At 58.1% G+C, this 21,357-nt stretch overlaps 1 protein-coding gene across 3 annotated transcripts; it reads right to left on the bottom strand.

The window, feature by feature from the left end:
- Positions 1 to 7,186: 7,186 nt before the first annotated feature.
- TINAGL1 (tubulointerstitial nephritis antigen like 1) lies at positions 7,187 to 17,247 on the bottom strand. Of its 3 annotated transcripts, none has more exons than XM_023258402.2 (12): positions 16,882 to 17,247; positions 16,062 to 16,379; positions 15,010 to 15,073; positions 11,280 to 11,372; positions 10,972 to 11,086; positions 9,738 to 9,861; positions 9,494 to 9,644; positions 9,175 to 9,364; positions 9,028 to 9,073; positions 8,648 to 8,771; positions 7,827 to 7,872; positions 7,187 to 7,729 (listed from the first exon to the last, which is right to left on the bottom strand). In XM_023258402.2, the coding sequence occupies exons 2-12, from the start codon at positions 16,369 to 16,371 to the stop codon at positions 7,589 to 7,591; spliced, it is 1,404 nt and encodes a 467-aa protein (XP_023114170.1). In that variant the 5' UTR covers positions 16,372 to 16,379; positions 16,882 to 17,247; the 3' UTR covers positions 7,187 to 7,588. The 3 variants fall into 3 exon arrangements, with proteins under 3 accessions (XP_023114170.1, XP_023114172.1, XP_044891388.1); XM_023258404.2 differs by having other exon boundaries at positions 16,062 to 16,472; positions 16,882 to 17,020; XM_045035453.1 differs by lacking the exons at positions 7,187 to 7,729; positions 7,827 to 7,872; positions 16,882 to 17,247 and adding an exon at positions 7,896 to 8,551 and having other exon boundaries at positions 16,062 to 16,796.
- Positions 17,248 to 21,357: the final 4,110 nt, after the last annotated feature.

The raw sequence follows: 21,357 nt of genomic DNA, 5'->3' as shown, positions 1-21,357 counted from the left end.
TTTCCTGTGTCTTATCTATTATCTTAATTTGACATCTCGTCAGAACTCTCCATGGTGTTTTAAAGTGATTTTTTAAAAGCTTGCATCTCTAGTCCTATCCTTTTTGTTCCTAATATGGTATATTTTGTGCAAATAATTTGTTTATTTTGCTGAAGCTTTTAAAAGAATTTACTAAGTCTTTTTAAAAGAATTCAACTTTCTGTTGGTTTCCATAGCGTTCCTTCCTGCTTTATTATTTCCTTTCTTCTGCTCTCTTTGGGTTTTCTGATGGCCTTTTCCTCGTCTCAAGTCAGACACTTAATTCATTGTTGTCAATCCTTCCTGTCTTTAATAAATGCATTTCAGGCTAGAATTTTTCCTTCAAGTTCCACTTTAGCTTTATTGTGATTTAGTTTTAAATATCTTGTAATTTCCATGATAATGTTCTCCTTATCCCATGACTTATTTAGAAATGAGTTTTTAAGTTACAAAGCATATTGGATTTCCTTGGCCAACCTTTTATTGTTGGTTTCTGATTTTATTACATTGGGATTAGAGAACTTGGCAGTGATATTGATTTTTGGAAAAAATTGTAGACTTTCTTCATGCCACGTATGTGATTTTTTTTTTAATGTTCCACTTGAGCTTGACAACAATGAGTATTCCGTGTTGGGGGGGCTGTAATAGAAGTTTATGTTTACCCAGTAGATGAAGCTCCTTAATTATATTCTTCAAACTTCTGTATCCTCACTAATGCTTTGCTACTTGAGCCACTGGTTTTGCGAAAGTTTAATGAACACTTCCCGCTTTGTTTATAGATACGTTACTTTCTCTTCGCAGTCCTGCCAGATTCGCTTTATATGTCTCACCAAAATAAATATAAGTTCACGATACATATAAATTCGCGATTATTCTAACTTCCTGGCAGGTGTTTTCCTCTACGATTGTATTGCTTAGGATTGGACCAATGTGACAAAGACTCTAAAAACAGTGCTTAAAATAAGAGAGAAGTGTATTTTTTGTTCATTTCAAAGTCCACAGCTGGGGCATCCTGTGGGGTTTGGCAAATGGGGAGGGGATCCCAGCAGGAGATGAGATGGAAGGAAGAGAGTGGAATCGGGGTGTTTATTTCCCAGCTCCTTCTGTCTGAGGTCTCCTCTGCTCTAGAAGCCCTTTCCATCTGAGTACGGGTCACCTCTCCCTGGCTTTGACCCTGCAGGCTTAGGGGTGAAAGCTTTGCTGCTGCTGCTAATGCTGCCCCAGGCTCTTGCACTCTCCCTTGTGACTCCCCTACGCCCTGCTTTGTCATTAGTCCTTTTAAAAATAAATGCTGCCCCAATTCCCCTAATCAAAGTATGCCATCCGTTTCCTGTTGGGACCCTGAGTGATGCAGGCTGGCATCGTGTGTTTGAGTCATTGATTCTGAATGCCTTTAGGCAAGGGCGCACTAACACGTGCTGGACACAGGCGCCACCACTCCCTGTTTTCACACTCCTGGCTCGCTCTTGGATCTGCCTGGTCTCAAAGACCATTGAGACGGAGACCCTGGGTTCATAGCCCCAGGCTAAGAGAGTCACAGCCTCCAGGTCTCCAGAGTGTCATAGTGCCAGGGGCAAAGGGAGTACTCAAAGCCCATCAGTAACACCCACTTTGCCCATTTCAACACCTGTCCAGCTTGGCCACTGGCTCAATAGCCAGAGCTGTCTCTCCTTGGCCAAACTCAGTATCTTGGGGTCACGGGGACCCACCTTTGAGGATGCTTTATTACTTTAGGTGGGTCAATACTTTCACTTAATGCCTGTCAGCTTCTGCAGGACCACACTAGCCTGGCCCTTTGAGATGACTTTGGACGTCTCTGCTCTGATTCATTACATATCAATTTCTCCTGTCCAACTCTCAGTGGGCCCAGCTTGTTTCCCTCATTTCCTCATTCTCAGGGAAGTTCTCAATTTAGGTCTCACAGAGGTCACTGTTCCCATTGTACAGACTGGGAAACCGAAGACCAGAGTGGAAAGTGAGATTCAGGGAATTTAGGGGAGCTGGAATTTGAACCTGGGTCTGTCCGGCTCTGAGTTAGAGACTTTCCAAGGGAAGTGTGTGTGTGTGTGTGTGTGTGTGTGTGTGCGCGCGCGTGCTGGCAGGGGATGGGGGGGGAAGGGCAGCCTGAGTGGAGGCAGGAGGGGGGGATGATGCCACAGGTGAGAGAAACCTCAAAGCCAAAACCTCTCGCGGACAGGCTGGGGCACAACATGTGGGTAACAGGTGCAGAATGGGGGCCACAGCAACCACAAGCCTCTGAAGGCCAACAGACTGAGAGCCATCCCCAGTTCTGCCCCTTCCTTCTTTATCCCCTTGGGCCAGTCTCCAGCCTCAAAGAGCAGTTATGAGGGAATGTATGTCCAACATTGGTACACAGTCAGCTTGGATCTCTTCCTGATCTCTCTGGGCTGCGGTAGGGCGACCTACGGATTCAGCCACCAGGGGGCCCTGTTGCCAAGGGTGACCAGGCATCTGGGCCCCGCCAGGGTCATCCATTCCTTCAATCATTCCTCCACTCTCCCAACAAACAGCTCCTGTGTCCCTTCTGTGCCCAGTAGAGGTTGGAGGGATGCCAAGAGCACAGAGGGCAAGGCACAGCCCTGTTTGAGAAGCCTACAGTCAGGAAGGCATACTATGCTGGACAAAGTGGGGTGGGGGTAGGAGCTCGGAGGACTGCGATGACCATACAGAGTCAGGAAGGCTTCTCAGAGGAGGAGGCTTTCAATTAAAAAAAAAAAATGTTTACTTTTCAGAGAGAACAAGTGGGGAAGGGCAGAGCGAGAGAGGGCAACAGGATCTGAAACACACTCTGCCCTGACGACAGAGACCATGCTCTGGGGCTCAGGCTCACGAACCATGAGATCATGACCTAAGCTGACTCTGACCGAGCCACCCAGGTGCCCCTGAGGAGGAGGCTTTTGAACTTGACTTTCCAGGATGAGCAGTGATTTGCTCCTGCTCTGCAGACTCTCACACCTCCTTGCAGCCCCAAGCCAAGCCGTCCTGGGTGTTCATAACCCACATGACTCCCCCTCCCTCCAGGCACACCGCGACCACCAGCTTCTGTGAGCCCCCAAACTTCAGGCCCTAGTCATCCCTGCAGAGTTAGAGGCCACAGAGCCTGCTTGGGTACAAGATGAAGGGCGGCTGCGTGTGCACAAGGACAGAGGGCAGGGAAAACCCAGGCTTCGGAGCCTGACAGTTGAAGTTCTCTACCAGTTCCTAGCAATGCGTCCTTGGGGAGGGCACTTCACTTTCCCTCCCCTTCCCCCAGCGTTTCCTCCCCGTAAAACAGGGGAGAGGAGGCGGGGAGGGGCGGGTAATAACCATCCTTGCCTATATCGCATATGTCCAGTAAGGCTCATTTGGCAGCCGTCTCCCTGATCTATGAAGTGGCGAACTCCCGTTAACCATCTCGTCGTCGCATTGAGAGGTGGACCCTGCCGCGACCCTTGGAATAGGAAGCAGGATGCTACCCTCCAAGGGTTGCTTGGACTCAGCCTTGCTTCACCTTGGGAAGAGGTCGCCTTGCAGGTTGTGGTCAGAACCACAGAATTTTCAGGAAGTGGGTGAAATCCCCCAGGGCTCAGCAGGGAGTCGGGGGGGGGGGGGGGAAGCTGGCGGGGGGAGGAATCTCTCACTCTTTGACCTGCAAAGGGGATCTCTACAAATTCACTGGAAGACAGTGTGGTCCGTATCCAGCTCCACCATTTATCAGCTGTGTGGCCTTACAAGTCACCCCCCTCCCTGAGCCTCGACTTCTTTGTCAAGTAGGAGTAACAGTGATCCCTAGCTGCCATGGGCATTGTTCTGTCATCTGCTCAGCTTCACCCACTTGCCCTGGAACAGCAGCCCTCTCCTTTTTTGGGGATCTCCTCCGCTCCAAACACTGTTTCAGCCAGGGCTGTCCCCACTCCTATGATCCTGTCCCTTGGCCACAAGTGATTGGCCCACAGGTGGACATCTGACCACGGCCAGGCTGATCAGAAGCCGTCCCTGTTCCATCGGTCTTGTTTGGAACCCAAACTGAGAAAATCGCTGCGGGCTGAAAAGCTCCGGAGCTGTCATCACTGGCCACATGTCCTTCCTCATGGCAGTTCGTCTGCAGAGGGAAAGGCAGAGGAGAGAGAGGGACAGTCGGTAGACCCAGCAGTATCTGGGCCCCTGTTTTGGGCTGTGCTCGGGCCCAGCAGCTCTGCTCACAATCTAGGAGTTGGCCTCTCCCTTGCATTCTGAGAGTCACCTCTCCGGTTGGCATCGGTTTCTAAAGATATACTTTCTCACAGGGATGTGCGTAGTAACAAATGAGCTAAAGCATGTGAAGCACCCAGCCCAAGGCCCGGCCTGCTGCAGGCTCGGTAAGCATGGATTCCTTTCCCTTAATGGGCACCAGGCGAGGATGAGGATTTGGCAAAGACACCAGGAAGATGTGAGGCGTCAGTACTCGTGAAGCGTTAGAACTCAGCAGCTCCGGGGAGACTAGAGTCAGGTGACTCGGGACCCCACAGAGCCCCACAGGAGACCAGGATGAATGCCCAAGCAGAACATTTAGTGGATAGGAAAGCACAGGACTAAGAAAAAAAAAAAAAAATCCTGCCTCATTCCTGTGTAGGAGCAAAGGCTGTCAAACAGGTACTCCGGCTGTGCCGAGAATGGTGGACTAGACCACGGACGCCAGGAAAGGAGCATCTAAGCTGGGGTTTTAAGGACGAGTAAGAGCTTCCCAAGCAGGGAGAGGACTGGGAAGGGACACTGGACCATCACTGCCAATCAGCCACTACCACTAGCGCAAAGCCGATTAGTAGGAGGATTCAGCCCTCCTGGGTTTGAATCCTGCATCGGCCAACTTTCAAGAGTCTTCTATGCTTCTGTTCCTTATCTGCAAAATAAGGAAATAGGAGTTTGTTTCTAGTATTAAACGAGATCGTATACGTAAAGCACTCAGAACAATGTGCTGGCAGAAAGCTGTTGGTTAAGCACTCAATAAATGCTTAGCTCATTATGACAAGCCTCTGTCTGCATTATCAAGTCCAATGCCCTTAAAATGATTACAGCTGTCACCATTTGTTGAGCCCTTCATAAGTCCCAAGCATTGCGCTACATGCTTGGCATGTTTTGTCTCCTGTAATCCTACCAACACCACCAGGAGATGAGTACTATCATCCCCACTAGAGAGAAAACCGGAGGCTCTGAGACGGCAAGATTAAGCACGGCGAGTGTAACCAACAGAGCAGGGGTTCAAACCCAGGTCTGCCTCAAGACCCAAGCCCTTGGCCCGGAGAGAGAAAGGGACCAGCCTCAGGACACACAGCAAGGGAGTGGGATGCCAGGATTTCTTTAGGAACTACCCAAGGGCAGGTACCCTGGCTGACGGAGGTTACTGAGGTACTCCCTCAGCCCTCCCCAGCACCCTTCCGCCACCCGCACCCGCACCCTCTCCCGCTGCAGGGCGGCCGGGAGGCCCTGGGGCTCCCTGGCCGCGGACAGAACTGAGGAAGGGCTGGGCCGACCGCCACGGGTCCGCAGATCACCCGCCCACCCCGTGTTGGCACAGCCGGAGGCCCGAGACGCGGCCGCGCCCCTGTTCCCCTCCCTTCCCCACCCCGCTCTGCTTCCGCCAAAGGTCCTTGCAGAAAATTCCAGCCTCGCCCGGCCGCGCGGGCGCTGGACGGGGGTTTTTCCAGCGGGGTGGGAGCAGCCGGGCGCGTCCCGGCCCCGCGGAGGCGGTGGTGGGCGGGCGCCCCCTCGGGCCCCGCTCGGGACTCCCCTCCCGCCCTCGTCCCCGCCCGCCCCCCCCCCCCCACCACCCCAAGGCGGCTTTGGCTCCTTGCGGACGGGCGGGCCGCCCAGGGGAGCCGGCTCGGGACGTCCTGGCAAACAGGAAATGAGACAAAGGCGGCCGCTTATCGGGAGCCCCGCATTCCTTTCAGGTGATGCCGGGACGCGGCCCCGAGGGGCTGCCTGTCCCGGAGGAGGACCTCCCGCTGTCCCCCTTCAGGCTCCCCCCTGCCTTTCGGTCGGCTGGGGTCGGGACCAGGACGATTGCTGCCTCCGGGAGCCCCCTCCCCCAAGCGCAGCCCTCCTGGGCTCTTGGAAAGAAAGGGACCCCAGCGCCCAGAGGGACGGGCTGGGCGGGGGTCTTGGGAGCCAAGTGGAGGGAGAAAGAACAGGGCCTAGCCACTCAACCATTCCACAAACCGTAATGCCCCCTTATACCAGGGTACAGGTGTGGGTGCCAGGACCCCTAATGAACCCGACCCAGTCCCTGCTCTCAAGGAACTTCCAGCATAACAGAGGAGGTAGGTAGACACCCAGAGAAGTGAAAACACTGGGTGAAAGGGCAGGGTGTAGATGAGTCCAGGCAGGGGGTGTCGAGGCCATGCTGGGTGGGGTTGGTGGTTTGGGAAAGCTGGGGTCCCTTGCACAATACCTGACACACCAGCAGCCCCTTCAGGTACTACCTGAATGAGGGTACAGTGGAGTTGGCTTTGAAACAGCAGAGGGGCAAGTGGAGGATGGAATGGAGGGGCATCTAGACTGGGGCACAGCATGTGCAAATGCCTGACGGTTCTGCCTGTGCACAGGACATCTGAGGGGCAGTGAGGACTCTGGAATAGCCTGGGCACGGGCTGAAGAAGCTTTGGTGAGGAGGCTGGTGGAGTGGGTCCTCATGGCCTAGAAATACGGGGATCCTGGGGAGGTGGGGTAGGGAGAGTACTCAGAGAGGCAGGTCCAGCGTGGCCCAGGGGCAGGGGGAGGAGGCAGTGGGGGGAGGGGGGGCTTCGCCTGGGTGGCTTGGAGAGGCTGATCTGCGGAGACAGAGGCTCCAGCCTCTATGGGGCTGTGCCCCCCTTGCCTGCTGGGCACTGGCGCCAGTTCTGCTGATTGGTGGGTCAGGCTCCCCCCACCGGGCAGCGCTGAGTCAGCGTCTGAAAGGTGGTTCCCACGGGCCCATGTCTCTCTGAGGGCCAGAGGCCATGCCATCCATGCCCCACCTCCAAGTGGGTCCGTGCCCAGGACCACTGACAAATCGGGCCGAATGGCGGCTAAGATTTCTAGCCTCCCCACCCCTGCCGACCAGCAAGGCCTCAGGCCCTCCTTCCTGCTGTCTGACCGTATGCCATACCAGCCCCGGCCTGGCTTTCCACTCCCCAAAGTTCCAAGGTACTACAGTTATCAGTACTCTTTTTATTTTTAAAACCGTGAGAAGAAAAATAAATATCTTTGGAGGATAAGAGTACGGGGGTGGGATGGGGTAGTGGGGCTGGAGACTTGGGGGTGTCCTGGCTTCCGTGGTCTTGAGCCGGGGGGGTGCCCGGGGCCTGGGATCTGCAGGCCCGCTCCTCCCGGGCCAGGCCCTGCCCAGTCCCCGCTGGGAGGTCTGGGGGCTCCGCCAGCCTCGCCTGCCCGCGGCTCCCAGGCGGGGCGCTGCGTCAGCGGAACCTGCGCGAGGGGGATTAGACCCCAGGCGCCCGCCTGCGCCCCCGGAGCTCCGTCGGGCGGGGCGGGATGGGCAGCGTCGCCCCCCCAGGGGCTCTTCCGCCGGCCAGCCCGGCGCGGTGCCAGGGCCTCAGCGGTGCGCCATGTCCTCCATGCCCACGCGGCCCCAGACGCCCAGCACGAAGCTCTCGATGTCGCACTCGTTGGCGCCGCGCACGATGCGGAAGTGGCCCCTCTCGCCCCAGGCTGGGCCCCACGAGTTGGCCGCCGTCTGGGGATGAGGAGGGGCGGTGGTGAGGGGGGCGGGAAAGGGGAGTGGGGGGCGGTGAGAAGGCCGCGGCCGCAGGGCACCCCCCGCAGGGACTCACCCAGTATTTGAGCGTTCTTCCGTCGGGCAGCGTCTCCTGTCCCCACCTGAGGAGGGCGCGGCAGAGCCAGGGAGGGAGAGGACGCTGATTCCACCTGCCTTGAGAGGCTCGAACCCCAGGGCACTTTCCCTTCCAGGCTTGGGCGGGGCTCTAACCCTCTCTCTACTCTCAGTCCCCACCTTTCAAAGTCTGTGTGCCCACGCCCACGTGGGGTTGGGCACCAACGGAATAACTGGAGGGGTGAGCCAAAAGGGGGAGAACTTGGGCCTCCCTCCTCCAGGGCCCCACATCCTGGGGACCAGGTCTCCGGGACCTCACAACTTCACACATCTGCCTGCCCTCTCTCCTCACTTGGGAAGCCAGGGAGGGTTGTGTACCAGGGACCGCAAGGTTGGGGTACCTTGGAGGCCCCAGACTCCCACTGCAAAGTACATTTCATTGGTTGGACAATTGAAATCAGTGACTCGAACATCTTTGGGTATATCAGGTGGGGGCACTGAAGCCCGGGGGTGGGGGTCCGTGAGTCAGGCAGAGTTGGGGGTGGGTGCTGAGATGGAGAGAGGTTGAGCAACCCTTGAATCCTTGTCTGTATTACACTGCAGTGAATTTTATCACAGTGTGTAAGGGAGGACCAGTTCCTAGGAAACCTTCAAAGGCCCCCACTCTCGGTGCGAGGCAAACCTCTCCTCTTTTTCTGTCTTGGTCTGCTCCTCTTCGAAGCGGGGCTTTGCAGAGAGACGGGACGGATTCGAGGTAGGCTCGGAGCCCCCCCGGTGCAAGCCCTGCGGCCCCCTCCCCTCTCTGCCCCCCAAGCCCCTCACCCTGTGATCTTGACCGAGTGGGTCCCGTGCCGGCGGTATCGCTCTGGCCTCCCAAGGCTCACTGGGGTGTGGCTGTAGATGCCGCCCTGGTACAGGAAGAAGTCCTCGTGCACCTCCATGAGAGCTGTGGGCAGAGGTCCAAGTAGGCCCGGCTCAGCCCATCGGCACAGGTCTGGAGACGCATGCCCAGACCCATACCAAGACTCTAAGTGTCCCCCCACCCCCCTCCCCACCCAGGGAGGGGACAAGGTCCCACTGACTCCCAGCCCCAGTGGGACTTGCTACCCAATGCTGTGCAGACCCCCTGTGCTGCCGTGCCGTGCTCGGTCTCAAGGAGGCACGAGCTTCTGGAACCAGGGGGCAGGAGGAGGGGCGTTTACCTTGGACAGGGCCGTTCTCCATCAGTTCCTTCATGATCTCCTTCTCCTGGAGGGTTGGGGGTGGGGAGGAGAGTGTCGATCAGGCGTGAGGCTCCAGCCTCTGGCCAGCCTTCCTGCCTCTGCCCCTTCAACCAAGTATAAACTTACGCTGGAGCCGAGGCGGTAGGCCGGAGTGACCTGGTAGATGTCATTGGCATGGACATGGCTACTGGGGCATCGGGCAGTGGCCTGGCGCTTGCCCCGACCCATGGCCCGGCTGTGCATCATACAGCGGGGCGCGGGGCCAGCCTCGTCCCGCTCGCTGCCCATGAACGGGTAGCAGTGGTCGGACACAACCCTGGAGGAGAAGGAGGAAGGAGCAAGGAGAGGTGAATGTGATGGGCGTGGCCCTGGCCCCTCCTGAGGGTTGCCTTCCTGAGGCCCCCGCTTCACATCCTCCTCCCTGCCCACGCCCTCTGCTGCTCACCCTCGACGTCGCAGGAACCACCAGGCCCCATCGAGACGCCCACCACGGCAACCCTGCTGGTTGTGGGTGTTACAAGACAGCAGGTTCTGGGGCGACAGGACAGGTGCCATATGCCCCAGGGAATGGATGGAGACGCGATCGGATGCCACGGCTGGTGGGGGAGGGGAGGAGGCAGAAGGGCCGTCAGGGGGCTCGGGCCTTGGCCCTCCTTTCCTGCTGCCCCAGCCTCCACCCTTGGACGTACCTGCTGTGGAGAAGGCCCAGGAGCCTGCACAGTTGCCCTGGTCAAGAGGCCCATGGATCAGGTTGGGCCACTTCTCAGAGGCCTCGAACGCTGTGGGCAGCACCTCCCCTGGGCCCAGAACTGTCTGCAAAGCAAAAGTCACTCCGTCTGCCTCCTGCCTCTGCCCCCGTCTACCCTTCAGGGGCCCGTTGGCACTGAAGGGCCACCAAGAGTCTAGGGCCTTCCGCGGTTCGATCTCGAGCATTCCTGCTGCCGAGCGATTCCAGTAATCTCCACATGGACTCAAGGGGAAGACCCAAGCACCATTTGATGCGTTCTCAGGGTCAGGTGGGGGTGGCCAGTCCTGATGAGTTACGGATGAGGGAACGGAGGCCAGCAGAGAAGTGGCCAGGCCAGGGTCACCCACTTTTCCTTCTCAACCCCCACTCCCTCATTCTTCCTCTGCACCTTCTGATCTGACACTTCCTTCTTCCCACCAGGACCTTGGGCTTTGGGCCCTAAAGGGCAGGGGAGGGAAGAAGCAGTGAGGTCCTGTGACCAGGCAGGCTGCCAAAGCAAACAGCAGGAGGCAGAAAATAGCAGAGGCCCAGGGGAGTAAGGACAGGGGCAGGGGCTGGTCACCCCAGCCTTGAGCTGCTGTCCCTCTGCAGGGAGGGGTACTCTGGCCAAAACTGCCTCCTCCCTGCCTGCCTCTGATGGACAGATTCTGTGGCATGTGCCTCAGCCCCGTCCTGCTGCGGTTCCCCTTCCTCACCCTTTGACTATTCCGGGGATGGTTCCCATTTCTGCCCGAAGGGGGTCCCACTGGCAGGAGGGGAGAAGCCCCCTCCTCCCTCGGGGTTCCACTGAGTCGGCATTTGTTTCCGAGAATTCCTACTCTCTCGCCGGAGCCAGAGGACAATCTGTCCCTCCCTTCCGAAAATACCAAGGTGACCTCCTGGCCCCTTGGGCCCTGACCCAGCTGTGCTGGGAGGAATAGCATTTTTCCCAGGCTGGGCAGGCCACGAAGGGACTCGGGCTGGGACCACAGAACTCAGAATCCGAGCATCAGTTCTCTCTGGGCAGCGCTTCTTGTTATGGGCAGGAACTGAAGACCCGCAGAAGGGGAGTGATGTGTGTCCAGGGACACACAGCCTCTTGGAGGGGTCTAGGCCCGGGGCCTTGGAGGAACAGGACCCAGGGTGCCAGGGTTCCTGGGGTCCCAGGCCATGGGGAGATGGCAGGATGGACTTACGTGGATCTCATTCATATTGGTGACAGAGGAAGAAGGGCGGATGGTGCCCAGGCGGTAGCGAATGCCTTCATCCAGGGTCATGCCCCAGAAGGCGCTGTGGTTCCCAGCCCGCCATCTGAAAGAGTAGGGGTGGGAGTCACAGATCTGCCAGGGCTGAGGGTCCTAGAGGTACGTGCGTATGGGTAGGAGAGACGCATCCTGGCCAAGCCTACGCGTGAGTGAAATCTGGGTGTGCCTGGCAGCACGTACATCTCAGGGGGAATGTATGTGTGTCTGTGCCACCTGGGGGCATTTCCAGGGCCTCTCACCCGTAGTTGCCCCGGTTGATGGCGTTGATCATGTCTTCGTCCACCAGGCATGGCTCCTGGTCACACTCCCACTGCCCTTGCTCCTGGCAGGTGCTAGAAGAGCAGAAACGAAGAGGTGGGGGGGGGGGGCTGGGCATCCTCTGAAGGGGGGGGCTCAGAAGTCAACGTGGACCTGAGGCTCTGTGCCAGCGGTGATGGGAAGACCCCTAGGTGATCCCATTCAGCCTGGTGGCTTCAGATGTCAACGTCAAGTGCACAGTTCTCGGGTTTGTATCTGCTGCCTGGATGGATCTCTCCCTAAACTCCAGATCCAAGGACACAATCTCACCACTGGGGTGTCCAACAGCAGCTCAACCCGAACACATCCCAAGCCGAATTTCTGACCCCCCACTCCCATGCGTGCTCTCCCCACGGTCTGTGGAAAACGTCCACTCCATCCTTCCCGAACCTCAGGCCGGGAGCCTGGGAGTCACCCTTGACGCCTGCCCTCAAGCGCTAATTTGATTCATGGGCAGATCCCGTTGGCTTTCCCTTAAAAGCACATTCAGGATCCAAACCGCGTCTCGTTCTCTCCTGCAGCCATCATGGGCCAATCACCTTTCCCCTGGATTCTGCCGCAGCTTCTCGGCTGTTCTCCCCATGTCTGCCCTGCACCCACACTTCGGTATATTTTTACTACTGCTGCCAGAGGACCCTGTGCAACCCAAGTGGTGTCATGCCATCCCCCTGCCCAAACCCCCCCCTTGGCTTGACATCACAGAGTAAGAGCCGGCGTCCTGGCCGTGTTAACAAGGCCCTGTGTGATCTGTCCTCCTGTCCCCTCTGTGACCCCCTCCTCTGAGTCCTGGCTCCTGGGCCTCCAGCCAGGCTGGTCCACTGACTGGTCAACAACAGCCATGCTCCTGCCCCAGGGCCTTTGAGCTGCTCTTTTTCCCATATCCCCAACGCTCACTCTCACTTCTTCCAAGTCTCCATTCACACGTCACCTGCCCTGGCCACCTTCCTATCCCGCTTCCAGGTTTTATTTTCTCCTGAGCACGTCGTCACTCTCTGGCACGCTATATCTTGAGTTATGTGTACAGCTTATCCCTGCTTCCTCACAGACGCTCAGGTCCTGGAGAGGAGGGATTGTGTGGTATCTTCAGAGCCTAGAAACCAAAACCTAGCACATGGCAGGCCCCCAGTAAATATTTGTTGGATGAACGAGTGAATGAGGCACTGTGGAGAAGAGGCTAAGAGCAGGGGTCCTGAAATTCAAGTCTTGGGTTCCAACTGGCTGACTAGTCATGTGACCTCAGGTGAACTCTCTCCCTCAGTGTTTTTGTCCATAAAACGAGGAAATGAATAGTCCCACCTTCCAGGAATTAAATGGCAGGGTCTTGTAAAGCTTGTAAAGCATTTAGCACAGGGCCTGGCCCATCTTAGGTGCTCAAGAATCATTACCTACTGCTCTAGTTCTCGGGCCAGGAACCCCAGACTCCCCGTCTCTGGAGTTTCAGACTCCCATCCACCTGGCCCCCTGACATCTCCTCTGGGTGTATCTCAAACTGAGAATGGCCCACACTGCCCTCCCCCCAAACTGCTCCTTCCCTAACATCCTCAGCTCAGGAAATGGCACCTTATTCACGCAGGTGTTCAAACCAGAACTCGCCGCGGTCCCTGGCGTGCCCCCATTTCCTGCGCCCGCCATCAGCAGGTCCTGGGATGGCACATCGTGGACGGCTCTGCATTCACCTGCCCCTCACCCCCCCCCTCCACTGCTACCACCCTCCTCCAGTCCCTTGTCACCTGTCACCCGGACCATGCCTTCCTACCCAGGCTCCCTGCCTCTCTACACCCCCCCACCCCCGCCCAACCCACCCCCACGGTGCATTCCCTAGCCACTCTGAAGCCCGAGAGATCTCTGAATGACATAAATCAGGCTGTGTGCCTCCAAGTGGCTTCCCCCGTCACTTAGAACAAAATACAAAACCCTCAGCACGGCTTATGAGACCCATGGACGCGGCCTGTACCTCCTTGGGCCTTCTGTCCCCACCTCATAACCACAGTGAGGTCTGTCCTACCTCCTAGCCTCCCATGAGCTATGGCCCCCATGCTCCCTCCTTGTCTAGCCATCTTCCCTTGTCCCTACTCCACTCTACACGAGGGCCCCCCCCCCCATGATGCCCTTTCCCTGCCACACCTGTCGCAGGCTGTCATATGTTTATTTGTGTGCGGGCTCCTTCGTTGTTAGACCGGAGGCTCCCGTGCAACCTCAAGGGCGGTCTACCACATCTGGCTGCACCTCCCTGGCCCGGCACAGGGCCTGGCACATAGTAGGTCTTTAACAAATAGGTGTCGACGGATCAGGGCATTCTATGAATTCTATAATGCTTTTACAAGCTCATAACTCTGCTATTACAAGAGGCTAAACTGCCTCCTTCCCCTGTTGCCTTTTAAGGAGCCTCAAGGGGAACAAACCCAGTATGGCTGGGCTCCTGGGCCCCGGGAGTGGGCGGGGGCACTTTCGGGACAGAGGGAGGAGGCTGCGTAGGAAGCGGCTCTCTCAGGCTTCTCTTCCTTCTCAGACTCTCCAAGCATTCCTCGAGGGCTCACGCAGCCTAGAAGGCCTGCAGACACGACCCCACACCCTCACTCAGGTGCCGAGCACAGGGAATGGGGGCCACCAAGTGCAGTGAGGGGACCTCGGGCTGGTCAGTCCTTTCCTGCCGCCTCCCTCTTTGCCCCCAGGGCTGCCCAAGCAGGTCTAGACTGGGCTGGTGGCAGCAGGCCCCAGCATTCCAGAGGGGCCCAGGGTGGCCAGGCCCCAGGGATAAGAGTGGGAAAGAGGTTAACCCATCAATGCCCAGAGACGTCCTATCTGGAGCTGCAGGCTCGTGCAGGCACGTTCCATGTTTCTGAACACGCGCGCCCAGTCCACACACACTCACACCATACCCACACGCGCGTTCTCTCACGCGGACACATGCTGAACCCTATTCGTCCCCACTCCCCTGTGACCCAGCACCCCTCACACCAGTGAGGCAATGGAAACAGCTTATGCGTAATGCATTCCAAAAAGTGTCCTCCTCCCTGGGGCCTCTGCAGTCCCGGGCAAAGAGGGCGTGGTGTGGCGTGGGTGCAGGGCCACCTCCTCAGAGCCACAGGGTCCCCATCATTTCCATTAGGCCTTCAAGGCTTCCTACCCACCCCCTCCCCATTTCCCACCTCAGGCCTCAGATTAGAGTAGGGGAGCACCCCTGACCCTTCATCCTCCTACCAGAACAGGGAGGGTGGGGGAGGGGCCACATTCCCGGGAAGGCCCTGCTGCAGGTTGGCGGCCGACCAGCTCAGCCGTCCCTGACCCTCGTCCCGTCCAGGGCAGCGGATGCTACAGTCAGAGGTTTCCTTCCTGACGCCCCCTTCTCCAGATTCTCCCGTACATGGAGAAAGGTTGGGAGGGGCAGTGGCCCAGCCCGAGCCAGCAGGGACAGGGAAGCACTCCCAGCTCAGGGGCCACACCTGGGGCCAGGCATCCATGGCTGGCCACTCCTGGGGAATGCTGTTAGAGTGTTGTTTTAGGAGTTGATAGGATGGGTGTAAAAATTCTCATGTTACAGACGAAGAAACTGAGGCTCGGAGAAGGGAAAGGACTTGTCCCCGGCACGTGAGCCGCAGGCATCGGGTCTGAACCAAGTCTGCGGGCCATAGAGCCCACAAGGCAAGCCCCCTTCAAGCTCCGCATACTCACCAACGGTTACAGTTGTCCCAGTAGGTTCCTAAGATTGGATAGATGCGACTCCCATGGGTACATCCTGGAGGGAGGGAAGAGGAGGAGAGAAGTGGAATCAAGACCAGAGACTACGGGCTCGGGTGGCCAGGTCCTCAGAAGTCAAGTGTTGGGAATCCTCCCAAACACACACACACACAACACACACACACACACACACACACACACACACCCCAGCCCTCACTGAAACTAAAGTCAAACTATAACTTCCTAAGACATCTCCCGCTGGGTAACATACCAACAGCTACCTGGGAAGTTCTTCAGTGACCCCCAACTTGGTTCCTTCTTGCTTCACTTGGATACCAGCCATCACATTCCTTAGATCCTTTACCATTTACATGAGTTGAAACTTGGAGATGGGGAGTGGGAGGGGCGTGGGGAAACCGAGGCCCAGAGAAGGCAAGCGACTCCCCTAAGATAACACAGCACTTCGGGATGTGACAACCTAGGTATTTGGTCTCACCCCCACAGGCCCACAGAACTGGGGGAAGGGATTCAAGTGATTCTCCTATGGGACTAGGGGCAAGGGCGTGGGAAAGGATGGTGACAGGGCTGAAGGAAGGAAGACATTCGCCCCACCTCCCAGGTGTGACCAGCCATCTCAGGGTAGAGAATCCTGAGCAAAGGCAGAGGAATGGCGGAGATGAGCCTGACCAGCTCCCCCCACCCCCCCAGGCTTTATCAGCCTGAGGGTGAGTCAGCAGGCGGGGCCAGCACCTTCCACATCTGGCAGGGAGACAAGACTGGGAGAAAGGGCAGGAGACTGCCTTTCTCCTGGGCCAGCTTAGAACCCCACCGACCAAGGATCTTCTCTCTTTCAGTCTTGCTGGAGAGATTCAAGTCAGACCAGAGGGGAGAGGGGGACGTCCCAGAGCCACAGACAGCGGGGCGGGGGCTCTCCCCAGATTCTACAAAGCCTCCCCTGGACATGGCAGTGCGTCCGCCTCGCTCCTGAGCCTTGCTGAGTCTGGGGTTGACAAGGCGACCCACCCTCCTGGCCATCTGGTGCCCACCTGGGATGGGGGGAAAGGGGGGTGGCACGCCGAGGCAGAAGTCCCAGAAGTCAGGGCAGCAGTCGGAGACGGTGCGGTTGCAGAAGAGGTCACAGTAGCAGGTGGCACCCAGGTAGGGCAGGGCGCAGTCGTCGGCACGGCCCCGGCAGCACAGGTCCTGCCCCCCGCAGTACCGGCCGCCCGCATCCCGGATGCCCCGCAGGTGCAGACCCGGGGCTAGCTCCCGGCGCCCACGACCCCGCCGGGCACCCAGGGTCAACTCGCCGGCCAGCAGCAGCAACAGCAGCAGCCCCAGTGGACATCGCCACATGGTGCCTCCTGGGCCCGGGGAGGGCAGATGTCAGGGGTCAGAGGTGGCGGGCTGCAGAGACTCCCTGGCACCCCAGGGACTGATCTTCCAGCTTCCTGGGGCTGTGAGTCCAAGGGGGTTCAGCAGGGTCAGAGACCCTGATTCCTGCGTCCCCAGGCAGGACCCGGGAAGGAAGGGGACAGGGCAAGAAATGGAGCCCCTCCCTGACCTGCCCCGGAGACCTTCAAGGACAGGAGGTGGGGATTGTGGCGTTCTTGGTGCCCCTGGCTCAACACCCACAGCTCAGACTGAGGTCTCCTTTCCTATCGGGGTCCCTCTGCCCCTCTTTCAACCTCCATGCCTGACGCCAGTACCCCCTGAGCTTGTGTTTCTCTGTGTCCGTCCCCGTGCCCCCCTCCACTCTCCTTCTCTGCCATCCCTCGCGGTCCCTCCGCCTGCCCCCTCCTCTCTGTTCCTTCCTTCTGAATACACCCCACACCCCCTGCCCCCTGCGCAGGGGAGCGTCCCTACCTGGTGACGGGCTGCGCCCGGGCTGCCCCACGCGCCTCCGGCCTCCCAGCTCCTGCCACCACGGGACACTCAAAGTCAAGTGAGGAGTGCGGGGCGGGACCGCTTTTTGCACCGCCCCGCCCGCAGCGCCGCCCCCCGGCCCAGGAGGCGGGAGGGAAGGGCCCCGGCTGGCCCAGCACCTGGAGTAGCCCTGTAACTCGGGAGCGGGGACCTGTGAGAGGGACAGTGAGCATGTGATTGTCCTCGCCGGGTCTCCGACGGCAGCCGTTCGTGCCCTTCGGGGGCGGAACTGCAACCGAAGCAGAAAGGATCGTGGTCTGACACCCGTAAGGACTTCCCAATGGGCCTCGCCGCAGGGCTGAGGGGCTGCCGTGAAGAAGGGGAGAGAGGGGGCAGCGGAGCTCCGAGTTTTGGACCCAACTTTGGGAAATGATGGGGAGGGTGGGGACAGCAAACATCTCTGAGACCCCTTTGACCCTTCAGTATTAAAAACAGCCTTGCACTCCCGTGCCCCCCAGGCTTGGGACCGCCCCAAGCCGCCTCCGTTCCCAGGAATGATTGGAATCCAGAGGAGGGTGGTTGAGGACCCTGCTCTAGGGGCCTTGGAGGCTCATCCTTCCGAGGGGGTGGGGTGGGTGTGGTGTGGGGGCCGCCTCCCTGCCCACAACTCTTCTTTGGGCCTGCCCTCCCCAGGCTGCCCAGGCGCCTTGCCAACCACTGCCCCCTCTATCAACCCCGAGGGCATCCTGCTTGGCACCTGCCCCCCTCCGGGGCCCAAGGGCAAGAGCCCTGGCAGCTGGTGCCCCCCCGCGGAGCCCCCCTTCCTGCCCGGGGGATAAACCCTTCCTTTGCCCGGGCCGGCCTGGGCCCCAAACAATGGGGCTTCTGTCCCGCCATGCCCGCCGTCACCTTTTACCTCTCTATTGCGCAAGCCCCTCTGCCAACCAGTTGGGTCCGGGCCAGGGGACTCCAACAGCAGAAAAGATGAAAAACTACACCTGGACAGATTCTCCACCCTCAGACGGGCATCTCACACCAGCCCCTGGGGCAGGGGGAGGGGGGAGGGAAGCGTCAGGCATGGGGATTCCCTTTGCCCTCTCTCTGACCACTCCACACCCCTCCCCCAGCCTGGGGATGTCCTCAGCTGGCCAGCTCCTGGGGGTGGGGGTGGGGGGACCAGGACAACGGCCATCTGTGACTGGGTTACCCCCTGCCAGGGGGCACTGGGCAGGGAGTCACCCTGTTGCAGGGGTGGTGGGGGGAGGGAGCAACGTCCTGGGGCCCCAGACTAGCACGGACACACCAGGAGCTGGCCTGTCTGCTCCCTGCAGGGACCTGGGAGTCTAGTGGGACTCAGTTTCCCAAAGCCTAGTGGGAAACTGAGGCTCAGAAGAAAACCTGCCCGAGGTCACATGGCCAGAATGCAGACTCCCTACCTGTCACCACCTCACCCCTTTCCCTCCAGTCACCCTTAGTCACTGTCCACAAGTCTTGACACACTCCTGGTTGGGAAGTCCCTTGTCCCGTCTATCCTCCATTGATCTGACTGCAAGGCGGGCCCCTCAGCAGGCACTGGTGAACGTCACATCCTCGGGGTTGGGGGGTGGAGGCTGCCTTCAGAAGAGCTCATACCCCGAGCGCCTACCTTTGTGGATCAAGTTCAGTTTGGTTCAGTTTGGGGCTGGGGGCTGGGGCGTGGTCCTGGAGCACCTGCTTGTCCTCTGCCCCAAATCACTCCCCTGTAGGTCCCCCCCACCCCGTGTGAGCCTTTGCTCTGTGTGTGTGTGTGTGTGTGTGTGTGTTCGTCGGGTGTTCTGCTTGAATACATCTCTGCGTCCGCTTGTCTGTTACCTGTGTGCTGTTGTCTGTGTGTCCGTCTGGATGTGACCTCTGTGCCGGTCATGTGTGTGGCTATCTGTCGGTCAATGTATTCTTTGCCAGTGTCTGTGTGTTTGTTGGCCTGTGTGTCTGTATGTATAACTGTGTGACTGTCATTGTCTCTGCCCGCCTATCTCCTAGGTGTCTGTCTCGCTAAGTGTCTGTGTATCTGTGTAGGTGTCTGTTTGTGTCTCTTTGCAAGTTTTGGCTCTCTGCCTGTTGTTCTTGCCTGTCTGTGCATAGGAAGCGGGAACACAGAGCGAGGGAAGATCGCAGAGTCAAGAACAGGGCTTGGGGGGGGGGTGTCCCTTGTCATCACTGATGTTGGCACTAAGCCCAGCCCAAATGGAATCTTGTGACTCCATGGGTTCCTTGGCCAAAGAGAAGAGGAAAAGGGCAGGGCTAGGGTGGGGGCTCCAGCCCCACTTTCCTTTTCCATGGCCCCCCTCCTTTCCGGGGACTCATTGTCTGTCTTATTCTGGTCCAAGGGCCTGGGGCAGAGCAACAGGTGAGGAGTCACAGCGGGACTTACCCTCTGAGCCCTTCTGCCTTCTGGGAGGCAGGCCACCTGGGCTTGATGATAACTCTGTCCTCCCTCACTTATGATTCTGGGCGGACACTGCCCTTTTTCTCGGCCTTGGTTTCCTATCTGGACCCAGATGCTCCTTAGAGGCCCTTTCATGCTCTTCTCTTTCTCCAAAGGGAGGTGTAAGTAAAAAGGGACAGTGACGTGCCTAAGCTCACACAGCAGGGCAGAGGCCCAAGCCTCCTCTCCTGTCCCCAGTCCAGTGCTTACCTCCCCCCGCACCGCGGCTGCCACCACCCAGCTGCTCTGGGTGCTCAGAATGGGTCGTTCTCCTCTAGAGGCTGAGCAGAACCTCCTGAGAAGACAGAGGTCCATTGTGCTCTACTGAACCCAGGTCTGTGGCTTGGGGACTCAGATGTTTGGGTCCCAAATGACACTCCAGCTAGGGCCGGGGGGTCCCCTGTGGCCCATTGTGGTCAGCTGCCCATGTCCAGAGCTTGGAGCAGTGATATCTGGGACATCCAAGCGAGGACTCATGCTGTGCGTGTTGGGTCATGTCGTGACATGTCAGGCTTCCTGGGGCCTGTTGGATTCCGTCATGAAAAGCCCTGCCTTTGGGGGCTATGACAGGCAGGATGGTACACCGCTGTGGCACGTTGGAGCTTGAGGCAGGTAAGACTGAGGGTTAAGACTTCCACTTCACGGGAAGATGGACAGATAAACAAGCAGACAAACAAACGTACCCGTACCCGTAAGTCATTCCACAGAGGGAGGTCTCTGTAGATATGCACACAGCGTGGGGACCTGGGGTTCCAGTGGTCAAGGGCGTCTCCGGGAGGAGCCGATATTCCAGCTGAGACCTGAAGGGCCAGAGGGAGCCAGCGTTTCTGGAGCCTGGGAGGGTTTTGCAGGGAGCCGATGAGTGCAACAATAGCCTGGAGGTCTGGCACAAGTTGGTTTGTTTGGGAAACAGAAGCCCAGAGCCAGCGGCACTGCAGTAACTGAGTGGAGACAAGGGGCGGGATGAGGCCCCGAGGGACCGAGGGACCGTCAGGATGGAGCGAGGCGCCTGAATTGTCTTCTGATCGCTGAAGAGATAAAAATGTGGGAGGGAGATCGTGGGAGGCGCAGGAGCAAATGCCCCCTCTGGCCGCTGTGGTGAGAACAGCGGACCACAAGGCAAGAGTGGATTTCAAGGGGCCATGTAGGAGGCAACAGTGGGACCCAGGCTAGCAGCGCTGGGGGCTTGAATGAGGCTGGTGGCCGTGCAGACAAGAGAAGGGACCTATTCGAGACCTACTTTGGAGGTGGGGTTGGCGGGACTTGCCAAAGGAGCAGATGGGAGGGGTGGGAGACAGGAGAAATCGAGCGGGACTCCTGGGTTCCTCGAAGGTGGCCACAAATGCTCTGCTCCTACGCCGACAGACAGAGTCTGGGCAGCTTCAGGGACATTTGGACCTATAGACTACCATGTGACGTATGCTGGTTTCCAGCTCGGACTGGAAAAGAAGGAGGAGACTGAGTCTGGGGACCTTCCCATATTAGAAGTTGGAGAAGAGGAAACGGTACAGTAGACCAAGCAGGCGTGGCCAGGGAGGAAGGAGGAAAGCCAGGTCTGAGAGGTCAGGGAGCCAATTAGAGAGAGTGTTTCAAGATGGCGGGAGAGTTGACCTGTATGGAATGCTACCCACGGGTCGAGTGAGCTGAGCAGAGAGAAACGTCCGCTAGCTTTGGCAACAGGAAAATTGGGGCAACCTTGCCAAGAGCTGTCTTAAGTGGAAAAGAGAGGCTGGAAGCTGGATTGGAACGGTTGCAACAGCAAACGGGAACCAGTGAATTGGAGAGAACCACCAGAGGCAACTTTTCAGGAAGTTTTAGGGCAAAGGGAAGCAGAGAACTGGAGTGTTGGCTGGAAGGGAATGAGAAGGGTCAAGGGAGGGTTTTGTCCAACTATGGGGGATCCAAAACCATGTCTCTGCACTGATAGCAGTGACAGGAGGGGAGGACCTGTTGATACAGAGAGAGGGGATTACCTAGGAGCAAAGTCCTTGATAAAGTAAGAGGGAAGAGGA

Source organism: Felis catus, chromosome C1, assembly GCF_018350175.1.
Source record: "Felis catus isolate Fca126 chromosome C1, F.catus_Fca126_mat1.0, whole genome shotgun sequence".
Classification (NCBI taxonomy): domain Eukaryota; kingdom Metazoa; phylum Chordata; class Mammalia; order Carnivora; family Felidae; genus Felis; species Felis catus.
Note: the sequence above shows the minus strand (reverse complement) of the source record. Positions and strands in the feature narration are given on the sequence as shown.